General features: G+C 57.8%; 3 protein-coding genes across 8 annotated transcripts; 2 read left to right on the forward strand and 1 right to left on the reverse strand.

Annotated features, from left to right (window-relative positions):
- The first annotated feature begins 598 nt into the window (after positions 1 to 598).
- On the forward strand, positions 599 to 4,937 carry PHF23 (PHD finger protein 23). 3 transcript variants are annotated; one of them, XM_010965885.3, is made up of 5 exons: positions 599 to 832; positions 2,397 to 2,428; positions 2,569 to 2,661; positions 3,195 to 4,032; positions 4,137 to 4,937. In XM_010965885.3, exons 1-5 carry the CDS (start codon positions 799 to 801, stop codon positions 4,349 to 4,351), a joined length of 1,212 nt encoding a protein of 403 aa, XP_010964187.1. In that variant the 5' UTR covers positions 599 to 798; the 3' UTR covers positions 4,352 to 4,937. The 3 variants fall into 3 exon arrangements, with proteins under 3 accessions (XP_010964187.1, XP_074198407.1, XP_074198408.1); XM_074342306.1 differs by lacking the exon at positions 599 to 832 and adding an exon at positions 1,725 to 1,776; XM_074342307.1 differs by lacking the exon at positions 599 to 832 and adding an exon at positions 1,828 to 1,852.
- Positions 4,938 to 5,410: 473 nt separating this feature from the next.
- Positions 5,411 to 13,339, forward strand: DVL2 (dishevelled segment polarity protein 2). 3 transcript variants are annotated; one of them, XM_074342323.1, is made up of 16 exons: positions 5,738 to 5,876; positions 7,333 to 7,569; positions 8,093 to 8,162; positions 8,475 to 8,620; positions 8,750 to 8,859; positions 8,980 to 9,115; positions 9,226 to 9,316; positions 9,468 to 9,537; positions 9,645 to 9,784; positions 9,870 to 9,946; positions 10,554 to 10,621; positions 10,807 to 10,935; positions 11,040 to 11,171; positions 11,307 to 11,486; positions 11,943 to 12,161; positions 12,310 to 13,339. In XM_074342323.1, the coding sequence occupies exons 4-16, from the start codon at positions 8,505 to 8,507 to the stop codon at positions 12,756 to 12,758; spliced, it is 1,917 nt and encodes a 638-aa protein (XP_074198424.1). In that variant the 5' UTR covers positions 5,738 to 5,876; positions 7,333 to 7,569; positions 8,093 to 8,162; positions 8,475 to 8,504; the 3' UTR covers positions 12,759 to 13,339. The 3 variants fall into 3 exon arrangements, with proteins under 3 accessions (XP_074198422.1, XP_074198423.1, XP_074198424.1); XM_074342321.1 differs by lacking the exon at positions 7,333 to 7,569 and having other exon boundaries at positions 5,411 to 5,876; XM_074342322.1 differs by lacking the exon at positions 7,333 to 7,569 and having other exon boundaries at positions 5,411 to 5,876; positions 8,750 to 8,847.
- A 74-nt stretch (positions 13,340 to 13,413) lies between these two features.
- Positions 13,414 to 18,552, reverse strand: ACADVL (acyl-CoA dehydrogenase very long chain). Of its 2 annotated transcripts, none has more exons than XM_010965884.3 (20): positions 18,394 to 18,552; positions 18,236 to 18,311; positions 17,901 to 17,966; positions 17,744 to 17,816; positions 17,581 to 17,645; positions 17,351 to 17,485; positions 16,856 to 17,000; positions 16,511 to 16,640; positions 16,289 to 16,414; positions 15,810 to 16,008; positions 15,456 to 15,560; positions 14,940 to 15,026; positions 14,795 to 14,857; positions 14,596 to 14,697; positions 14,422 to 14,519; positions 14,268 to 14,340; positions 14,104 to 14,176; positions 13,946 to 14,018; positions 13,783 to 13,858; positions 13,414 to 13,707 (listed from the first exon to the last, which is right to left on the reverse strand). In XM_010965884.3, exons 1-20 carry the CDS (start codon positions 18,444 to 18,446, stop codon positions 13,567 to 13,569), a joined length of 1,959 nt encoding a protein of 652 aa, XP_010964186.2. In that variant the 5' UTR covers positions 18,447 to 18,552; the 3' UTR covers positions 13,414 to 13,566. The 2 variants fall into 2 exon arrangements, with proteins under 2 accessions (XP_010964186.2, XP_010964185.2); XM_010965883.3 differs by having other exon boundaries at positions 18,385 to 18,525.
- Positions 18,553 to 18,811: the final 259 nt, after the last annotated feature.

Genomic DNA, 18,811 nt, shown 5'->3' on the forward strand with positions numbered 1-18,811 from the left:
CTTTCGGATTAAGGAAGAGATTTTCGTGCATGGGAGCTGGTAAAAGGACTCTGTCCTCAGATGTATGTCGCTTGGCCAGACTGTGCCAGTGTGGAGGATCCAGCAGAGTGGAATCCAAGGGAGGGAGAAGCCTGGGAAGTGGGAGACATTATCACTAACAGGACTTCATCCCCCAGCAGCCACTTCTCCGTCTGGCCGGAAGTGGGGCGGTACCCCGGGGGTGGGGGTAGAAAGAAGCCGCAGAATGAGGCAGTATGGTGGCCGAGAGTTCTAATTCCTTATTCCCCTTCTTCCTTAGCCCCGCCCAGCCTACATTTCCCAGGAGCCTGCGCGCACTCTTCCGTTCTCCCTTCTGCTCCCAATCTCCCCGCCACTCCCCGGGGGGGGGAGCGGGTTAGTGCGCCTGCGCCAACCCATGGCCTGCTGGGAACTGAAGTTCCTGAGGCGTATACAGTCCCCTTTCCGCTGTCCCTGTGCGGACTACAATCCCCTTGATGCACTGCGCGTCGGCATCCGCGAAGGGAGGGGGAGAGAAGAGGAGGAGGGAAGGAGGGAGGGGAGGAGGAGGAGGAGGAGGGAGCAGGCGGCCGGCGGCGCGGGGGGAGGGGGCCCGGTCCGGGAGTGCGGGAGGCTGTGGTTGAGGGAGGTGGCGGCAGCGGCTAGCGGACTCGAGTCACAACCAGGCCGAGACAGATACCTCTGTGGAGCGAGGCAGTAGGAGCACCGAGAACCGGAGGCGGCACCGGGATTCCCGGCTCAGGGAAGGGGGGCGCCGGACCGGGAGGAGGGGAGGGGGCGATGCTGGAAGCTATGGCGGAGCCCAGTCCCGAAGGTGAGCTCTCGACCGGCACAGGGCGCTGAACCGGCGTGGGGCGGGCGAGGAATCTATTGGCAAACTTGGAGGTCGAGCCCCGGAGCCCAGCGGGGGAGCGCGGGGAGGGGGTCGGGGGCCTGCCCCTGGAGGTTGGGGAGCGACGAGTTGAGGGATCTTGGAGAAAGAGGAGTGGGAGACTGGGTTGGGGGTAGTGGGAGATCAGACGCTGTGTGTTTGTGTGGAGGGGGGGATGGGGTGGGGAGTGGGAGCTGGAAACCCAGAGCTTCGGGGGTTAGGGGCCGAAAGGGCCTTCGGCAGGTTGGGGCCCTAGAGCTGGGAGACTGGGGAAATCTGGGGGCCGGAGAGTTGTTTAGGAGGGAGGATGTAGAAGAGGATTGAGTGAGGAGCCCGGTAGTTCGCCGAGGTGGGGGAGTTTGTGGCGGTGGTGCCGGAGCTCCCGGTAGTTGCCGCCGGAGATAGCCTGGTGATTGTTGGAGGGGTGAGCAGATAGTTGTGGGGCGAAGAGGGGGGTCGGTATTGTCTACGGTAGAGGAACCAGTACCAGAGGGTAGTTGTGGGGAGAGGGAGCCGTGAGGCGAGGAGAGCTGGGTAGTTTTGGGGGCGGTGGGGCGGGGTGGGGGTTTAAGACCGGCCAGTTGCGCGGCGGGGTGGGGGTTGATCGGCGAGGGTTAGAGCCAGGGAGTTGCGGAGGGTGAGGGGGCAGCGGCGGCCACAGCGGGGATTGCTGTGGAGGGAGAGAGTAGCTAGTTGTGGGGACCTAGAGTTTAGGGGTTCGTAACCTAGTGACTTGGTGGTGAGTCCGGGGGCGGGGGGGGGGGCGGCGGCCGGAGGGAGCTCGGAACTGGGCCCGGGGGCCCGGCGGGGAGCCCGAGGCGCTTGAGACGGGGAGGGGCCAAAGCCCCGGATGGGGGCGGAGGGACGGCGAAATTGTGGGGAGCTTGGTATGGGGGGGCAGGTGGGGCCGCGTCCGGGTTAGAGCTCTCTGGTCTGTCCCGGCCGCGAAGTGGCGTTGGATGTGTGAGCCTGTGTGTGTTTAGGGTGGGGGTGAGGGGCGCGCCGGGCCTCGTGCTCGAGTAGAAGGGGCCGGAGGGCGGGGAGCGGTTCGGCGTGGTCATCCTGGACCCTGGGGGCCGACGGGCGGCGTGTGCAGTCGCGAAGGGCCCGGGGCGGTGGAGCGCGGCGGGGTGGGAACTCTGGGCGCCGGGCGCGTGTGAAGGACAGGGGCAGGCGGCAGCCCGGGCTAGGTCCGGGGAGCGGTATGGCGGGGTGGGGCGTTGAGAGAGCCGAGGAGCCGGGAGTCTAGAGAAACCGTGAGTTGGGGGGGCGGGGCGCCAGGCCTCCGGTAGGGGGAAGGGGAGCGCTATAGTGAGGCCTGAGAGGGCGCCGCGCCCAGGCTCCGCCCCTCGCGGGGCGGAAGGGGGAGCAGGGGCGGGTTCAGCCCATCTGGGGGCCTGCTGGCCTGGGAGAGGAGGGGGTTCACTTGGGACCTCGAAGGTTGAGAGGTGGGATTTTACACCGACTCTTGCCTAGTGCCTTGACTCAGCTTTTATTGCTTTCACAGATCCACCTCCGACCCTTAAGCCAGAGACTCAGGTGAGGTTTCCCATTCCTTTGCAACCCCCTTTCCCTCTCTTCCTCTCTATCCTACCTTTTCCAGATTCCTCATTACAGGGACTGTGCCTTTGGGAATGCCCCTCTTAAACTCCGTGTGATACATATTTCCTTCCTTTTAGCCACCGGAGAAACGTCGGAGAACAATTGAGGATTTCAACAAATTCTGCAGTTTTGTCTTGGCCTATGCCGGTTACATCCCCCCTAGCAAAGAGGTAGGGACAGGAGGACAGCTGGCTTGAGGGGGGTATCCTAGGGCTGTAGAGGGGCTGTTGAGCATCTGAGAGTGTATTACCTTATAGACAAAGCCTAGAAATTATATGTAAGTTTAGGGAAATGGAAATTTTGGTGAAAAAACTAGCATCTGGAGTGGAGAGACAGGTGTCTTGAGCAGCAGTGAATGGTCTTGGGGTACCCTTAAGGAAAGGTACTTTTGGATAAATTTTAGGAAGCTGAAAATGGTAACATGAGGCTGCACAGAAGCAGCTAAAGAAATAAGGCTCTGGTCTGGAGGATACAGTGTTGCAAAGGCAGTAGGCATTGGGGAAATGGCTAGAATTTGAGGGCAGAGGTACCGTGGGAAATGCTCAAGAGGAGATGCTGATGGGAACTGGGGTGGGGATGAGTTTTCTGAGTACAGTGAGAGTTGGTGGTTTTTGCAGAATATTTCGGTGTTTAAGCTTGGTTTGTAGAGGGGCTGAGATGACACTGAGCCCCCTGCTAACCTCGGTCTCTTCCCCCCTTTAAGGAAAGTGATTGGCCAGCCTCTGGCTCCAGCTCTCCACTGCGAGGTGAGAGTGCGGCAGACAGTGATGGCTGGGACTCAGCCCCCTCAGATCTCAGAACCATCCAGACCTTTGTTAAGAAAGCAAAGTCATCCAAGAGGAGGGCGGCTCAAGCAGGTCCCACCCAGCCAGGACCCCCAAGGTCCACTTTCCCTCGTCTACAGGCCCCTGACAGTGCCACCCTACTTGAGAAGATGAAGCTCAAGGACTCTCTCTTTGATTTAGATGGGCCCAAAATGGCATCTCCACTGTCCCCCACATCCCTGACACATGCCTCCCGGCCCCCTGCTGCTCTCACCCCCGTGCCCCTTTCCCAGGGGGACCTCTCCCAGCCTCCTCGAAAGAAGGACCGAAAGAACCGAAAGTTGGGGCCAGGAGGGGGGACAGGCTTTGGGGTGCTTCGGAGGCCTCGGCCAACCCCTGGGGATGGGGAAAAGAGGTCTCGAATCAAGAAGAGCAAGAAGAGGAAGTTGAAAAAGGCAGAGCGAGGGGATAGACTCCCACCTCCTGGGCCTCCCAGGGCACCCCCCAGTGATACAGACTCTGAAGAGGAGGAGGAAGAAGAGGAAGAGGAGGAGGAGGAAGAGATGGCAGCAGTAGTAGGGGGGGAAGCCCCAGCCCCTGTGCTGCTAGCACCTCCTGAGGCTCCTAGGCCCCCTGCCACAGTGCACCCCGAAGGAGCCCCTCCCACTGACAGTGAAAGCAAAGAGGTGGGCAGCACTGAAACAAGCCAAGATGGAGATGCCAGCTCCAGTGAAGGCGAGATGCGGGTCATGGATGAGGACATCATGGTAGAATCAGGTGAGAAGTTTGGGCCCGCCCAGGGGCAGCTGGGTTGATAGGTTTGGGGGTGTTGTGGATCCAAGAGCTTAGACAGAACACCAAACAAATCTTCTTTTCCCCAGGTGATGACTCATGGGATCTGATCACGTGTTACTGCCGAAAGCCCTTTGCAGGCCGGCCCATGATTGAGTGCAGCCTGTGTGGGACGTGGATCCACCTCTCCTGTGCTAAGATTAAGAAGACCAATGTCCCTGATTTCTTTTACTGCCAGAAATGCAAGGAACTGCGGCCAGAGGCCCGGCGGTTAGGGGGGCCTCCGAAATCTGGAGAGCCCTGACATATGCCATGTCTAGGCTGGAACTTCAAATGGCAACACGACTTGGGAACTGAGCCTCAGGGTCCTCAGTCTATTCCCTGGAGCTTGGACATTGTCCCACTTCAAGGCAGAAATTCCCAAGGGAGACTGGTTTGGAAATGAGTGTCTGATGTTCCTACCCTACCCCTCCTTCCCACCTTGTGGACTTGAACTAGGACCCATTGCAGTTGAGGGTGGGGAGCTGCCTGGGTCCGTAGACACTTAAGCTCTGTCCCTTGGACCTGCCACCACTCACTTTATGGGCCAGGGTTGGAATTGGGATGGAATGGGACAGTTGTCTATAAAACTCTAGTGTAAATATAGCACTCCCCTTCCTCATCTTTTCTTTTATCTCACTCCCCATTTATTCTCACCAGTTGTATTATTAATTTTGGACTTCCCCTTTTGAGCATGGCAGCTCAGAGGTGGAGTACCAACTAGAGCTTGGCCGAGGGAGGAAGGAAAACAGGTGACGATTCCCTCACTCACCTCTTTTGTTTTTAATAATATTGGCCAGCTGTTTGTACAGACAGCCTGCGTGTTGTAAATAAAGCAGAGTGGGCTCTTTTGTGTTTATAGCCCTCACTGACTGTGCTGCTTGGGAGGGAGGCTTTGGAAAAGCTGGCTGGAGGTGGAGCTGAAACCCACTCTTCTAAAGTCCCAGCCAAAAATGTTGCACTGCTCCTTTCCCATCAACCTTACGGACTCAGTTGGCTTTTCCCCATCTCATCCCCAGTCTAGGATCCCCCACAATCTCCACTTCACCTCCCACATGCATGCTCCAGTGGATCAGAGATGCTTGGAGCTCCCCGCCCCAATGGGGTGAAGCGAGGTGGGGAGGGCAGAGGCCAGCCGAGCTAGGGTAGTGGGGGGGGGCGCGGGTGGGGACTCAGTTGGGGGGCGGGACCGTGGAAGGTTGGGAGACCGTTGCTGAAAGCAGCGATCATGTGGTGGCGGCGCTGGGCGGAGCCGAGAAATCACGTGATCTGGATGAGGTCACGTGGTGGGGGCGTTACGAGGAAAGCTAGGTGGGCCAGTTCGGGTCACGTGGCGCGAGGAGAGGTGGGAGGGGCGCTGGAGGGCACTCGCGACGACGGCGGCGGCGGCAGCCGAGTCCGCTGCTTTGGGTCGCGCCCCACGACCCGCCCCTCACCGCCGCCACCCCGCTGACCCCCGCCTTCCCTTTGCACCTCTCTTGCGCTGGGTCGGTCCTGTCCTGGCTTGCGCGTCGGTTAGCGGGTGTGCGCAGGCGCGGCGGGGGCGATCAGCCCCGTTGGGTGGGCGGCGGAGCCCGGGAGCGCGCGGGCGAGACCATGGCGGGCAGCGGCGCGGGGGGCGGTGGTGTCGGGGAGACGAAGGTGATTTACCACCTGGATGAAGAAGAGACTCCCTACCTGGTGAAGATCCCGGTCCCCGCTGAGCGCATCACCCTCGGCGATTTCAAAAGCGTCTTGCAGCGGCCCGCGGGCGCTAAGTACTTTTTCAAGTCTATGGATCAGGATTTCGGGTGAGCGCGAGGCCTAGATTAGGAACGATGGGGGCTGTGCTGTTGTGAATTGGGCAATATTGAGGGGTACCGGTCTACTCTGGGACTTACTGGGATTTTCTGGGCTACAGTGGAGCAGATTTTACTATGCTGGGGTAGACTGGATATCCCAGGACGGGCAAGGTTATGCTTGGACAGATTGAGGCGCACTGTACTGTAGGAGGACAGTCTGGGCTATACTAAACCAGATTAGGTAAGATTAGGCTCTACTGGAATGGAGTGGGGCACACTCGTTTATTTTTGGATATTCTGGACTGTGCTGAGGCAGATTGATCTATCTTCTGGTAGTTTAGTACATTGTGAGCAGTCCTGTATTACACAGGTTATGCAAAGATAGTGTGGAATTTGCTGATATAAATTGGGCTATACAGGGCAATTTGGGATGTTCCGTCCTGTACTAAGACACACGGGATTGCTTTAGGACAGTCTAATCTGTAGTCATGCCGAGTGCTGTATTGGGATGCCATTCTGTCTTTTGTTAGGTTCTATCAATTGATCTTAGTTTATTTGGGGGCTTGGTTTTTATTGGAACACTCAATACATGGGCAGACAGGGCTGTTGGGGGTCTATGTTAGTACAGACAGCTGTATTGGGATATTCTAGTCTGTATTGGTACAGACAGCTGCTTGGGTTGGGGGGAGGGGGGCATTCTAGTCTGTGCTAGAATAGACTGGGCTATCCTGGGGGGAATTTGGGACATTCTGGGCTAGAGTGGGACTTTAAATAATGCGTAAGTCCATTTGTGTTTAGAGCCTTTGGGACTATTCTCTCTCTGTCCTCAATCTAAGCTCTTGAGTGAAGGTGGGATTAGGCTGGGATAGCCTGGATTCCAGGAAAGCTGAACAGACTGGGCTCTACCTAGGAAGATTGTTGGATGTTGGGAAGGTGGTACAGTCTTGGGAGTTACCTTGGATTTAAATCAAGGTTCTTCTGTTCGGTAGCAATGTCATCTTGTGCAGTTTATTTAACTTTTGTGCCTCGATTTCATCTGTAAGATGGAGTTAACCAGAGTAAAATGCCTAGTGCGAGTGCATGGTACACAGTACATGCTTGGTGAATGGTCGCTGTCAATATCAGTACTGAGTCTGACTAATTCTTAAACTAGGTTATGGTCATACAGGATAGAATCGCTTGGCAGGCTGGACTATGGTGCAACTGGGTTATGATGTGAAGAATACTACTTTGTGCTAAGAAAGATCAGTGGTGACTGGACTATTTTGTCACGTTGATGGTAAAGGGGACTAAATTGACATAGATCCAGGCTCCTAGAATCATATTAGGTTAAAAGGTTAATCAAACAGGATGTCCTCATTTGGGGGGAGAGAGTCTATTCAGGGCAGTATCTCATAGTTGATGTGTGTATTCGTTTAGTCAACAAATATCTGTTAATGCTTACGAAGTATCTGGTACTTTGCAGTGTGGCCAGGACACGGTGTTGAACAAAATAGGCATTAATGATTTCATGTGATGATTGAGAAGGAGCAAGTCCGGCACATCGAGGGAACCAATGGGAGAAATGACCCCCCTGGTGCTGGACTTCGTGGTCTGTCAGGAGGAGCAGATGGCTTAGCGCAGAGTTTTGTGCCAACTGAGGCACACGACAGTGTGACTCTGGGCTCTTCCTCTCCTTGGGAGTTCTCAGACTAGTGAGAAAGTACCGTTCTTTGGTTATGGGTATTCTTCCTCAGGGGGAGACAGCACATTTGGACATCTCTCTGGAAGTGAGTTAGGAAAGTAAGGAAAGCCTAACACTAGAGACTTAGATGAGGACCAGAGCCTTTTTTGGGGGAAGGTGTGTGAGGAATAGGGTAGAAGTTGGGTGGAGGCTGCCAGCAAGGCTCTTAAAGTTAGATATTTTGGGCCAGCTGAGGCAACCTTAGGGGTGGGTCTTTGAAATTGAACTGAGAGGTTTGACTCATACTCTGGGAAATCTCTGGAGCAGCACTGAGCCCCCAAGGATGAGCTGGGGAGCAAAGGAGAAATAAGGAAAAGGAGTCGATTATGGAGATTTCTTAGGTGTGAGAGCAAAGCTTTTCAACGAAAGAGAAGAAGGCTTGGACAGGGTGGGAGGAAATCAACATCCGTGAGCTGGATGAAGATTGGGAGAAACTTTGAATGCGGGCGGGAATGGGGGAAGCCCGTCCAGTCTCCCTCACCTGTGTCTTGCCTCTCGGCAGGGTGGTGAAGGAAGAAATCTCGGATGACAACGCCCGCCTTCCCTGCTTCAATGGAAGGGTGGTGTCCTGGGTAAGGGGCCCTGGCTCTGAGGGCCAGTTCCCCCTGCATTGCCAGGTTCCTTTGAGCCTCGGCCTGTGCTGTCGCCTGCCCCCCTCAGTTGCTGGAAGCTCTGGCTCTTTGCCGCCCTACCTGTTCGGAGAGCCGGCCAGCTGGAGCCCCTCAGCCTTCTCCTTCTGGAGCCCCTAATGCTGCTGCCTTTTTGTGCTTTTCTTTTGACTCTCTCAGGTCCTGTCCCCTTTTCTAGTCCTTTCTCTCACTCCTACCTCATGTGCCTCATTTCCCCATCCAGCCGGGTCTCTCTTATCACTTGCACTCTTCTAGCTAGTGTCATCAGATAACCCCCAGCCTGAGATGGCCCCCCCGGCCCATGAGCCTCGGACAGACCTGGCGCCTCCACCCCCACCACTACCCCCTTTGCCACCGGAGAGGACCAGTGGCATTGGGGACTCCAGGCCGCCATCCTTCCAGTGAGTCCTTGGGATTCGTGAGTCCAGGGGAGTGAGGGGAGAAGGAATCCAAGCCCCTTGGGAGAGAAAGCTGAGGATTCGGAGCCGTGTCCCTCTGACTTGGGTTGGAAACCCTCTCTGCCCGTCTAGCCCTAACGTGTCCAGCAGCCGCGAGAATCTGGAGCCCGAGACAGAAACCGAGTCAGTAGTGTCTCTGAGGCGGGAGCGGCCTCGCAGGCGAGACAGCAGTGAGCACGGCGGTGAGGGGGGCTGGCCTGGAAGCTGGGGAGACCGGGAGCTGGGGAGGGGTTGGCTCAGACCCAAGCATCGATGAGGGCCCGGCACTGGAGGCCTGGCTCCTGAGACTGGTTCCTCCTCAGCCGGGGGCCACCGGCCCAGCGGCCCCTCGAGGCTGGAGCGCCACCTGGCTGGGTACGAGAGCTCCTCCACCCTCATGACCAGTGAGCTAGAGAGCACCAGCCTGGGGGACTCGGACGAGGACGACACCATGAGCAGGTAGGTATGGCTCCCCAGGCCTCCCCGGGGCACCAACCAGCCCTCCCACCCTTTCCCTTGGCCCCATGACTACCCCCGCCTGGCGTGCTCCCCTGTCCACCTCCTGACAGGTTCAGCAGCTCCACGGAGCAGAGCAGCGCCTCCCGCCTCCTCAAGCGCCATCGGCGGCGGAGGAAACAGCGGCCACCCCGCCTGGAGAGGGTGAGGGGCTTCTCATGGGGACAGCTGGCCCTCGGGGATGTTGGGGGCCTGGACCGTGGTTTAAAGGGTGCAAGGCCCAGACAGTGAGAACCCCTGGGCTCATCCTGTGTTGTTGAAGGCACTCGAGCTCCTTGCCTTTTTCCCACCACAGACTTCATCCTTCAGCAGTGTCACTGACTCCACCATGTCTCTCAACATCATCACGGTCACACTGAACATGGGTATGGAGGGGCCCAGGGCTGGGGGCTGGGAGGACCTGGTCTCCAGAGCTCCTAGAGGAGAGGCACGCGGCCAGGGCTTCCCCTCGTCACCTGGCCTCCCTCCACAGAGAAGTACAACTTCCTGGGCATCTCCATCGTGGGCCAAAGCAATGAGCGGGGAGACGGTGGCATCTACATAGGCTCCATCATGAAGGGTGGGGCTGTGGCAGCCGATGGTCGCATCGAGCCGGGGGACATGCTTCTGCAGGTGAGCCGGGGCAGGGCCACCCGCTGATTCTGCCGGGCCGTCAGCCCCTCGCCCCCATCTATGACCCACCGCCCCTTCCTGGCAGGTGAACGACATGAACTTTGAGAACATGAGCAACGATGACGCGGTGCGGGTGCTGAGGGACATCGTGCACAAGCCAGGGTGAGGCTCCAGGCTGCTCCCAGGTCCTCAGCCCTGTTTCTTCATCTTGTCTCCTTTTGTTGTGTCATTTTTGAAAGCAGTGAAATGTAATGCCCGTCAAAAAATATGTAAAGCAAAAATGCATAACATAATGAGTAGTTCTGGAATGAATGCCTCTATCCCCACTGCCTAGATCAGGACCTAGAAGATTGCTGACACCCAAAGGAGCCCCGCAGTGTCCCTTCCCACTCCCCTCTCCTCCCTCCCCCAGAGGTCACTGCTCTCCCGATTCTTTGGTCATCACCACGACAAAGAAAATCTTCGTGTTGGTTTCATCACCCATGCGCATAACCATGAACAGCAGAGCTTAGTGTTACTCATCTTTGGACTTTGTGTGAGCAGGGCCATGCGGCGCATACTCTCTTGTCTTACTCAGCAGTGTGTGTTTGAGTTACCCTGTCGGTGAGTCACCGCGTTGTGGAGCCTTCTGCCCTCACCTGTGGCCCAGCCGCATCTGCGCTCTTTCTTCTGTTCCTCTTTCTGTCCCTCTCCCACTCTCATACCAGGCCTCCCTTCTCCTGAGGCCTCTCCTCTCACCCCTGCTTGACTGGCCGCCTCTTCTCCACAGCCCCATCGTGCTGACTGTGGCCAAGTGCTGGGATCCCTCTCCGCAGGCCTATTTCACTCTCCCGCGAAGTGAGTGGTGCTCCGGGCCTGCCGCTGGGATGATGATGGGTGTGAGGTGGCGCTGGGGCTGGGCATCTAGGCTCCAATGAGAGGAGGGTCAAGGCGGGGGCAGGATGGGAGTCTGAATCTGGGAGGGACAGGGCTGGCTCTCTGGGACTGGGAAGTGATCATCTTGGTGGTCTTCTCTGTCCCAGATGAACCCATCCAGCCAATTGACCCTGCTGCCTGGGTCTCACACTCTGCTGCACTGACCGGCACCTTCCCAGCCTATCCAGGCTCCTCGTCCATGAGCACCATTACATCTGGGTCCTCTTTGCCTGATGGTGAGACCATCATCCGCCCTCTCTGGAAGGCCTCCTAGTGTGGTGTGACCTCGCACTCCATGGGACTTGGCCCTACCTCTGATTCCCCATTTTTCCTCTGCCAGGCTGTGAGGGCCGGGGTCTCTCCATCCATACAGACATGGCATCTGTGACCAAGGCCATGGCAGCCCCAGAGTCTGGACTGGAAGTTCGAGACCGCATGTGGCTCAAGATCACCATCCCTAATGCATTTCTGGGTACTGCTGGGCCCTGGGCAGGTGGCGTGGGGAGCAGGAGGAAGCCAAAGCATGGAGGGGTGGGTGGCCCAGGCATGGGTGAGGCTGGAGCTGGGGAGGAGAACCTGAGGCCTTTCTCTGCCCTGGACAATCCAGGCTCAGACGTGGTCGACTGGCTCTACCATCACGTGGAGGGCTTTCCTGAGCGGCGGGAGGCCCGCAAGTATGCCAGTGGGCTGCTCAAGGCGGGGCTCATCCGGCACACGGTGAACAAGATCACCTTCTCTGAGCAGTGCTATTATGTCTTCGGAGACCTCAGTGGCGGCTGTGAGAGTTGTGAGTGCCTCTGTCCCAGCCCAGGGAGGGCGGCTCTAGCTGCCTTGTCCTGCCTCTCCAACCAGACCTGGTGCAGAAACCAGCTGGGGTCCTCGTGGATGCCGAGCACTGTGCATCCTGCGCCGGGCCCTGCACTGGCCAGCGATGCAAGTGGGGGCCAACGTCCACTGAGGTTCTGCGGGACGAGCTGTGCGCCTGGCACAGGCGTGTATCTTCTGGGGGTTGGGGTGAGGGGCTGAAGCTTTTAACGAGGCTCATGAGTACGTGTGGGGCTTGTGGTGGACCTGGCTGAGTTTCTGCCCTGATGGCTGCGATGGGTGGGAAATTTCCTGTCTGAGGTCCTTGTTTTAACCCCCATCAGGAATGGTTCTGGGGAATCGGTTTCCAGATCTCCTTCGCTTGATGTTTCAGGGTCTTGGCTTCTCTAAGCAGTGATTCTTTTCTCTTGCCTTCTAGATCTAGTCAACCTGTCTCTGAATGACAATGACGGCTCTAGTGGTGCTTCAGATCAGGACACCTTGGCTCCTCTGCCTGGGGCCACCCCCTGGCCCCTGCTGCCCACCTTCTCCTACCAGTACCCAGCTCCGCACCCATACAGTCCTCAGCCCCCGCCGTACCACGAGCTCTCGTCCTACACCTACGGAGGAGGCAGTGCCAGCAGCCAGCACAGTGAGGGTAAGTCACCGCCAGACACCCCTATAGCCAGGCTTGGGCAGGGTGGGGGCCAAGGTGAAACCAGGGAGGAGAGGCTGAAGCAGGGGCTGGGGCTGCTGAGCGAGCCTGGTCTAGGGCTCAGTTGCTCCCATCCCCTCTCCCCCAACAGGGAGCCGGAGCAGTGGGTCGACACGAAGCGATGGGGGGGCAGGGCGCACAGGGAGGCCTGAGGAGCGGGCCCCTGAGTCCAAGTCTGGCAGCGGCAGTGAGTCGGAGCCCTCCAGCCGGGGAGGCAGCCTTCGGCGGGGTGGGGAACCTGGTGGGACTGGTGATGGGGGTCCTCCCCCATCCAGAGGCTCATCAGGAGGTGCTCCCAATCTCCGAGCCCACCCAGGGCTCCATCCCTATGGACCCCCTCCTGGTATGGCCCTCCCCTATAACCCCATGATGGTGGTCATGATGCCCCCACCCCCACCCCCTATTCCGCCAGCAGTGCAGCCTCCAGGGGCTCCTCCAGTCAGGGACCTGGGCTCTGTGCCCCCAGAGTTGACAGCCAGCCGCCAAAGCTTCCACATGGCCATGGGCAACCCTAGTGAGTTCTTTGTGGATGTTATGTAGAGCCTGTGGTGGGGCCATGTTGGATCTCCACCCTTGGCCTGTCCAGCCAGTACTTGGTGCTCCTGTCCTGTGATTGGGTGTCTTGCCAATCACATGCTCCTTACTCCCCTGGTGCCTGGACTCAGCCTGTCCTGCGGGCTGCTGCCTGCTGTGAGGTTGTTGCCACTGTGACTCTTACCAGCAGTGCCTGGTTCCTCCCCCTTCCTTCGGGGGGTGTGCAAGGGACCTTTGGTTATTTTTAGCTTTATTGTTTTTTGTAAGCCTTTTGGGGGGTTAAAATAGACTTTCTTACATTTTTTGGACTATTTTTTTAGCAGACATTTTCTCTTTTATATGAAGAATCCCTGTCTCCTGGGCTCCTTCTAACCCCCAAATGTGACCCCCTACTCCATTTGCCCAGTCCACCATGTCCTGCGCAGGGTGGGGGGGTCAGCGGTACCCTGGGAAGTGGGAGGGTGCTGCTTACCCTAGACAGCAGTCAAAGGAAGCTGGGGTATTCGGGGGCTGTGTAGCTGCTTTTGTTACTCTATTTATTTTAGTCACATGTATAAAGCACCAAATAAAGCAATAGGGGTAAACTCCCTACGCCTTTGGCTCCTTTCTTTGGGAGGGAGGCAGGCAGCAAAGGAAAGGATGGAGCTATGGTAAAAGAACATGACTTGTTAGAAACTTTATTTGTGAGGCAAGAAGTGCTCCCTCAGAGAGCAGGCACATTTCGGGCCCAGGCCCCCTTCAAGGCAGAACCGGGATGGGCAGGAAAGGGGCCAGAGAGAAGGCACGTTCTGGGCCAGGCCCTGGTTGGGAGTATTCAGAATCCAAGAGGGTTGCTGGTGACCACGCCACCTCGCTCCACCAAGGCCTTGGAGATGCTTCTGAAGTTACGGAAGAGCTCCTGCTGCTGGGGGTCAGACTGCAGGGCAGCCATGCTCTCCCGGATCCGGGCTGCAGCCTGGGGAGGGGGAGGTGGGGGTCAAGCCTGTTCCTTGAGCTCTCCACTCCTGTACTTGGTAACCCCAGATCTCACCTCAATACACCAGCTGTCACAGAGCATTTTCTCATGCTGGGCTGTGGGGTGGCCCTCACTGAGAGATCTGGAGGCCCTGGTGGGAAGCAGGAGAAAACAATCCAGGTTGTGACCCTGGCTCATGACCCCGCTGTGGCTCAGGCCTCCCACACTGCCTCCTCACCTGGACAGAACCACCACCATGGCATAGAGGTCAATGGCACTGTCTGCCAGACGCTGCAGCAGAAACTGCTCATCTGTCAGGTAGATGGGATGGGTGGGGCATTAGTCGGAGGGAGAGGAAAAGGAGTGGGTGGGTGGTGGTGGGTAGAGCTCACTCACTGACAATCTCCTTCTTGTGTTTTATCAGCTTCATCTCCACCACGGTGGCAAACTGCTCCAGAGCCTGCACGGCCTGAAGAGACAGGGAAGGTACCCAGGGCTCAGAGTGGGGCCCAGCCTTGTCAGCCCTTGATGTACACCATCCCCCCACCTCGACTGCTTACCAGCTTGCCGCTCCGGCTCAGTTCTTGGTGGATGATGCCACTGAGACTCAGGCCACTGCCCAGCCCTGCCCGCCTTAGAGGAAGGGGGAGGATGACTGGTTAGTTGTCATGCCCCGCCCTGCCCTGCCCCACCCAGCCCAACCCCTAAGCTTACCGCCTCAGCTGTTTGCCTGCCTCTCCTAGCAGGAGGCCAGCGTTCCCAAAAGGATTCTTCAGAGCATGGCCAAGCCCAGAGAGCTCCTTTCCTTTGTTCTTTGGCGGGGTGGAGGATCCAGTAGTCAGGACTTGCCATCCTCCCCTTCTCCTTCCCCCCAGTTCTCCCTCTTACCATACAGCCCTGCAGGGCCACAAACAGCCGGAGAATGTCATTCGTCCCTTCAAAGATGCGGAAGATACGAAGATCTCGGAGCACGCGTTCTACCCCAGGCTCCTACCACAAGGGAAGATGGATCATAGCCCCCGCTGGGATGTGGCTACCCACTCCTCCCAGCCCACGCCACCACCGTGGGCACAGAAGTGTCCGGTACCTTCATGAAGCCCATGCCCCCCATGATTTGGATGCACTCATCTGTCACCTTCCAGGCTGCCTCCTAGGGACAGAAACACCTGAGATTGGTTTTGGAGCCAAGCTTCCAAACCAGGCTCTCCCTCCCCGCAGGCTGGGGACCTCACCGAGCCAAAGATCTTGCTGATGGCAGCCTCTATCTGGAAGTCTATGGATCCCTGGTCCATGTTGGCACTCACCATGTACGCCATGGACTGAGGCCGGGACATAGGAAGGAAGATGGGAAAGGGATGCATCAGACTCGAGCTGATCACCCAAATCTGCAAGACTGGGTCTGCCCTAGCCCTTGCCTTCACCTTCCAACTCCACGTGTCAGGCACATCGAAACATTTGGTCCCCTGAGTCAGTTCATCAGGGGTTTCCAGGCATTTGACTTCTTGAAACAGGTGAAGAGGTAAGGGTGGGGTAGGGTAGGGTAGGCTTCAGGTACCTCTGGAAGCACCTCAGCAGAACAGCACGGCTCTCCCCATTCTGCAGAAGAGGAGCTGACTATGCCTCCCCGCATCCCCTAGGGCATTGGTGTAAAGCTGGAGACCCACTGCCCCAGGTGCTGCTGGGGGTTGTAGTCTGACCCGACTGGGAAGAAGGCCTTGGGGCTCTGGGGAGGGTGGTGTAGCCCTCACCTCAGTCACATACTGCAGCACAGCCATCCGGGCCAGCTTCTCCTGGATCAGCCCAAAGTTGTGAATTTTCTCCCCAAACTGGGTACGATTAGTAGCATGATCCACCTGGAAGAGGGCAGTGTGTCCCAGTGTGGTTCTCAGTCTCCTCTTTCTGGGACGGGGCGGGTCTGGGCTGGGAGGCATGGGCTTTGGCCATAGCCAAGAGTTCAGTTCAGGGTGGATGGAGTCTGGAGCTACTGGCAGAGAGGGGTCTCTGGTGGAGGGAGGGCTTGCAAGGGACCAGGAACACATGAAAGGGGGACAGTGTGACCCAGATAGATTCAGGCTAGTGGGGAACTCAGGCAGGGCACTCACCGCCTTAGCGATGATTCCTTTCATGGTGCCTGCAAGGGCCGCGGCCATGCCAAACCGTCCGTTGTTGAGAATGTGCATGGCGACCTTGAAGCCGCCCCCCACCTCGCCCAGCACATTCTCTGACGGCACCCGCACGCCATCAAAGTACACCTCTGCCGTGTTCGAGGCCTTGATACCCATCTTCTTCTCAGGCGGCCCACTGTGACAGGCAGGGTAGAGAAGCAGAGATGTTTGCTCGACAAGTTGCCACTAAGGAGAGGGAGGCCTGGATCTAACCTGCTGCCGTGTGTTGGGCTCAGTGGTTGCTGGAGCCAAACTTTAAATCAGTTCCATACATATTAGGCCCAAAGGAAACATGCAGTCCAGGTGCCTCAGGTTTTGCACAGGTCCCCAGAGTGACCTGTGACAGCCTTGTGCCCTGGAGCTCAGTCTTGCCCCCTCCCTGGCTCCACCCTTTCTTTCCTCCCCAGCCCACTCACTGGGTAACACCTCCAAAGCTCCTCTCCACCACAAAAGCTGTGATCTTCTCCTTCACAGCCCCCGTGGCTGCATCTGTAACTGGTGTCTTGGCAAAGACTGTGAAGATATCTGCCAGGCCCCCATTACTATGGGAAAACAAGAGGCAGTCAGGGCATGGAGGAGGGAGTGGTGGGGCTTGGAACTGGGCAGAGGTGGGGAGGAGGGAGAAATGGGAAGATTGCCTGATCCAAAGCTTGCTTCCGTTGAGGGTATAGTATTTTCCACAGGGACTGGGCACAGCCGAGGTTCGGATGGAGGCTGCATCTGACCCACTTGAGGGCTCAGTTAGACAGAAAGCAGCAATAGTCTCCCCTATTGGAGAGAGAGAGCTCCTTTACACTGGGCTCTGATAGGTCCTTCAGCCCTGCCCCCCTGGCCCACAGGCATTCCCCCTAACGCCTCTGTGATGCCTCCCCAGAATCAGCCCCAGCCGACATGCCCAGCTACGTGGTGATCTAAGTACTACCAGCCTAATTTGTGTCAAGCCCAGGACACTCCCAACCCCTGATCTCCTAGGGCTGCCTCACCAGTTGCCAGTTTGGGGAGGTATTTTTCTTTCTGGGCCTTCGTGCCAAAGAGCAGGATGCCTTTGAAACCGATGCTCTGATGGGCCCCCAGGACGATGCCCACGCCAAGGTCATGCATGCCCACGATCTCCACCAAGCGGGCGTACTGGAGGGGAAACAGGCATCTGGGGCTCTGGCTACATGGAGACCTGCCCCACAGCCTGACCTGAGCATCCCCACAAAGTGTGTGGACAGAGGAAGTGGGACCACGGCAGGTCTGTTTCAGGTCTTGGTGGGAGGGAAGCAGGCTTCCTACCCTGTCATCAGGCAGTCCCTACCTTAGAGACTGATTAAGACTTGGGAATCTGGGTGAGGTCCATGGCCCTCAGGGAAGGCAGGCAGTTTGGTGTTAAGAAGACCCATGGGCTCCCAGGGCAGATCTTGACAGAGATCTTGGCCCCAGGAGTGAGGAAGGAGCAGATCAGGACACTGGAGGTGAGTGAAAGGCTCCCTCACCTGGGTGTTGCAGAGGCCCATGCCACCCAGTTCACTGGGCACCTGCAGACCAAAGGCCCCCAGCTCCTTGAGGCCCTGCATGGTGGTCTCCTCCACTCCTTCCAGCATGTCATTCTTGGCAGGATTGTTCACCTCCTGGGGAAAGCACAGGATCCCACATCCATGCTCCTTTTAACCTCCTTAACTTCTCTCTCCCACCCCATCAGGGATCTCAGCCTGGTATTGCTCACCTCAAAGAAACGGGACACAGGCCCCACCAACTCTTTGAGAAACTGTGTCTGGTCCTCGTTGAGCACTGCGGGGTCGGGTGGCAAGAGAGACGGACAGGTCAGGTGAGGCGGTCAGGGGATGCCACCCCAGTCCACGTCCAGCTCTGACTACCTGTATACTTACCAGACGGGTATGGGAACACCTCATCGGTGGTGAGCTGGCCTTTGAACATCCCCACAGCAAAAGACTTAGATTCCTGCTCGGGAGAAGGGGGTTTCAGGGAACTGTCTAGGGTGGGTCCACCCCTGACTTGGCTCTTCCCGGGCTTGAGGCCACATACCGTCTTGCCACGTTTTTCTCTGCTCGAAGTCTCAGAAGAGGGGGAGTCAGACTTGTCCAGAACCGCCTGGGGAAAGGGATGGTTAACGAGGCCGGGGGAGGAATGCCGAAATATCAAGGAAAGCAAAGCGGACGAGCGGATGCCAGAGAAGAGCAGATCCGCCACCTTTACCCTAGTTTCATCCTTAGGGCATCTTGGTCTGCCCTTTCCCCTACTTTCGGCGCCAGGGCAGTCAGCAGGTGACTGAGACCAAGAGGGAGACCCCTGCCGGCGACGGGGAGGTGGGACCCGAGGTGGACTCCCGCTGTCACCCGCCCCAGGCCTCTGTCACTTACCTGGGCGGCCCCACTGGCATAGGGTCGCCAGGCAGGGCCGGGCAGGAGATGCCCCAGGAACGCACTGGACTGCGAGCTGTAGGGATTGGGGGGTTCAGTCCTGGCCCGGTCCCCGGACCTGCTGTCCCATCCTCCCGTCATACACACACTTTCCGCACCCAAACCGCAGCAGCTGCTGCCCCACTCTCGGGCCTGTACTCGCCGCCTGCATCTCCGAACCGCTCCGGCCGCCGCTGCCCTGAGCTCTGCTCTAACACTCTCTCAGGTCTGGCCAAGCCTGGTGGCCCTGCCCTGACTCATCCTCCACAATGCACCGGGAGGCAGGTGGGCGGGGCTTCCGGCCGCCGGAGCATGCTGGGAGCTGTAGTTCTGGAGCGCCACTCAGCCCCTGCATTCTGGTTGACCCAGGGTCATCTCCAAACGTTCCTTGTCTCCCTCAAACTCTTTCATCTCGCTTGTCCCAACTAGAGTGTAGCTATTGAAAGGGGTGATAAAACAGGATGGGGCGGAATAGGGAATAATTTAGCCGATTGCAGCTAGAGGGATGGAGGGTAGGCTGAAGGGAGAACTTCCCAG

This window comes from Camelus bactrianus, chromosome 16 (genome assembly GCF_048773025.1).
Source record: "Camelus bactrianus isolate YW-2024 breed Bactrian camel chromosome 16, ASM4877302v1, whole genome shotgun sequence".
Taxonomy (NCBI): domain Eukaryota; kingdom Metazoa; phylum Chordata; class Mammalia; order Artiodactyla; family Camelidae; genus Camelus; species Camelus bactrianus.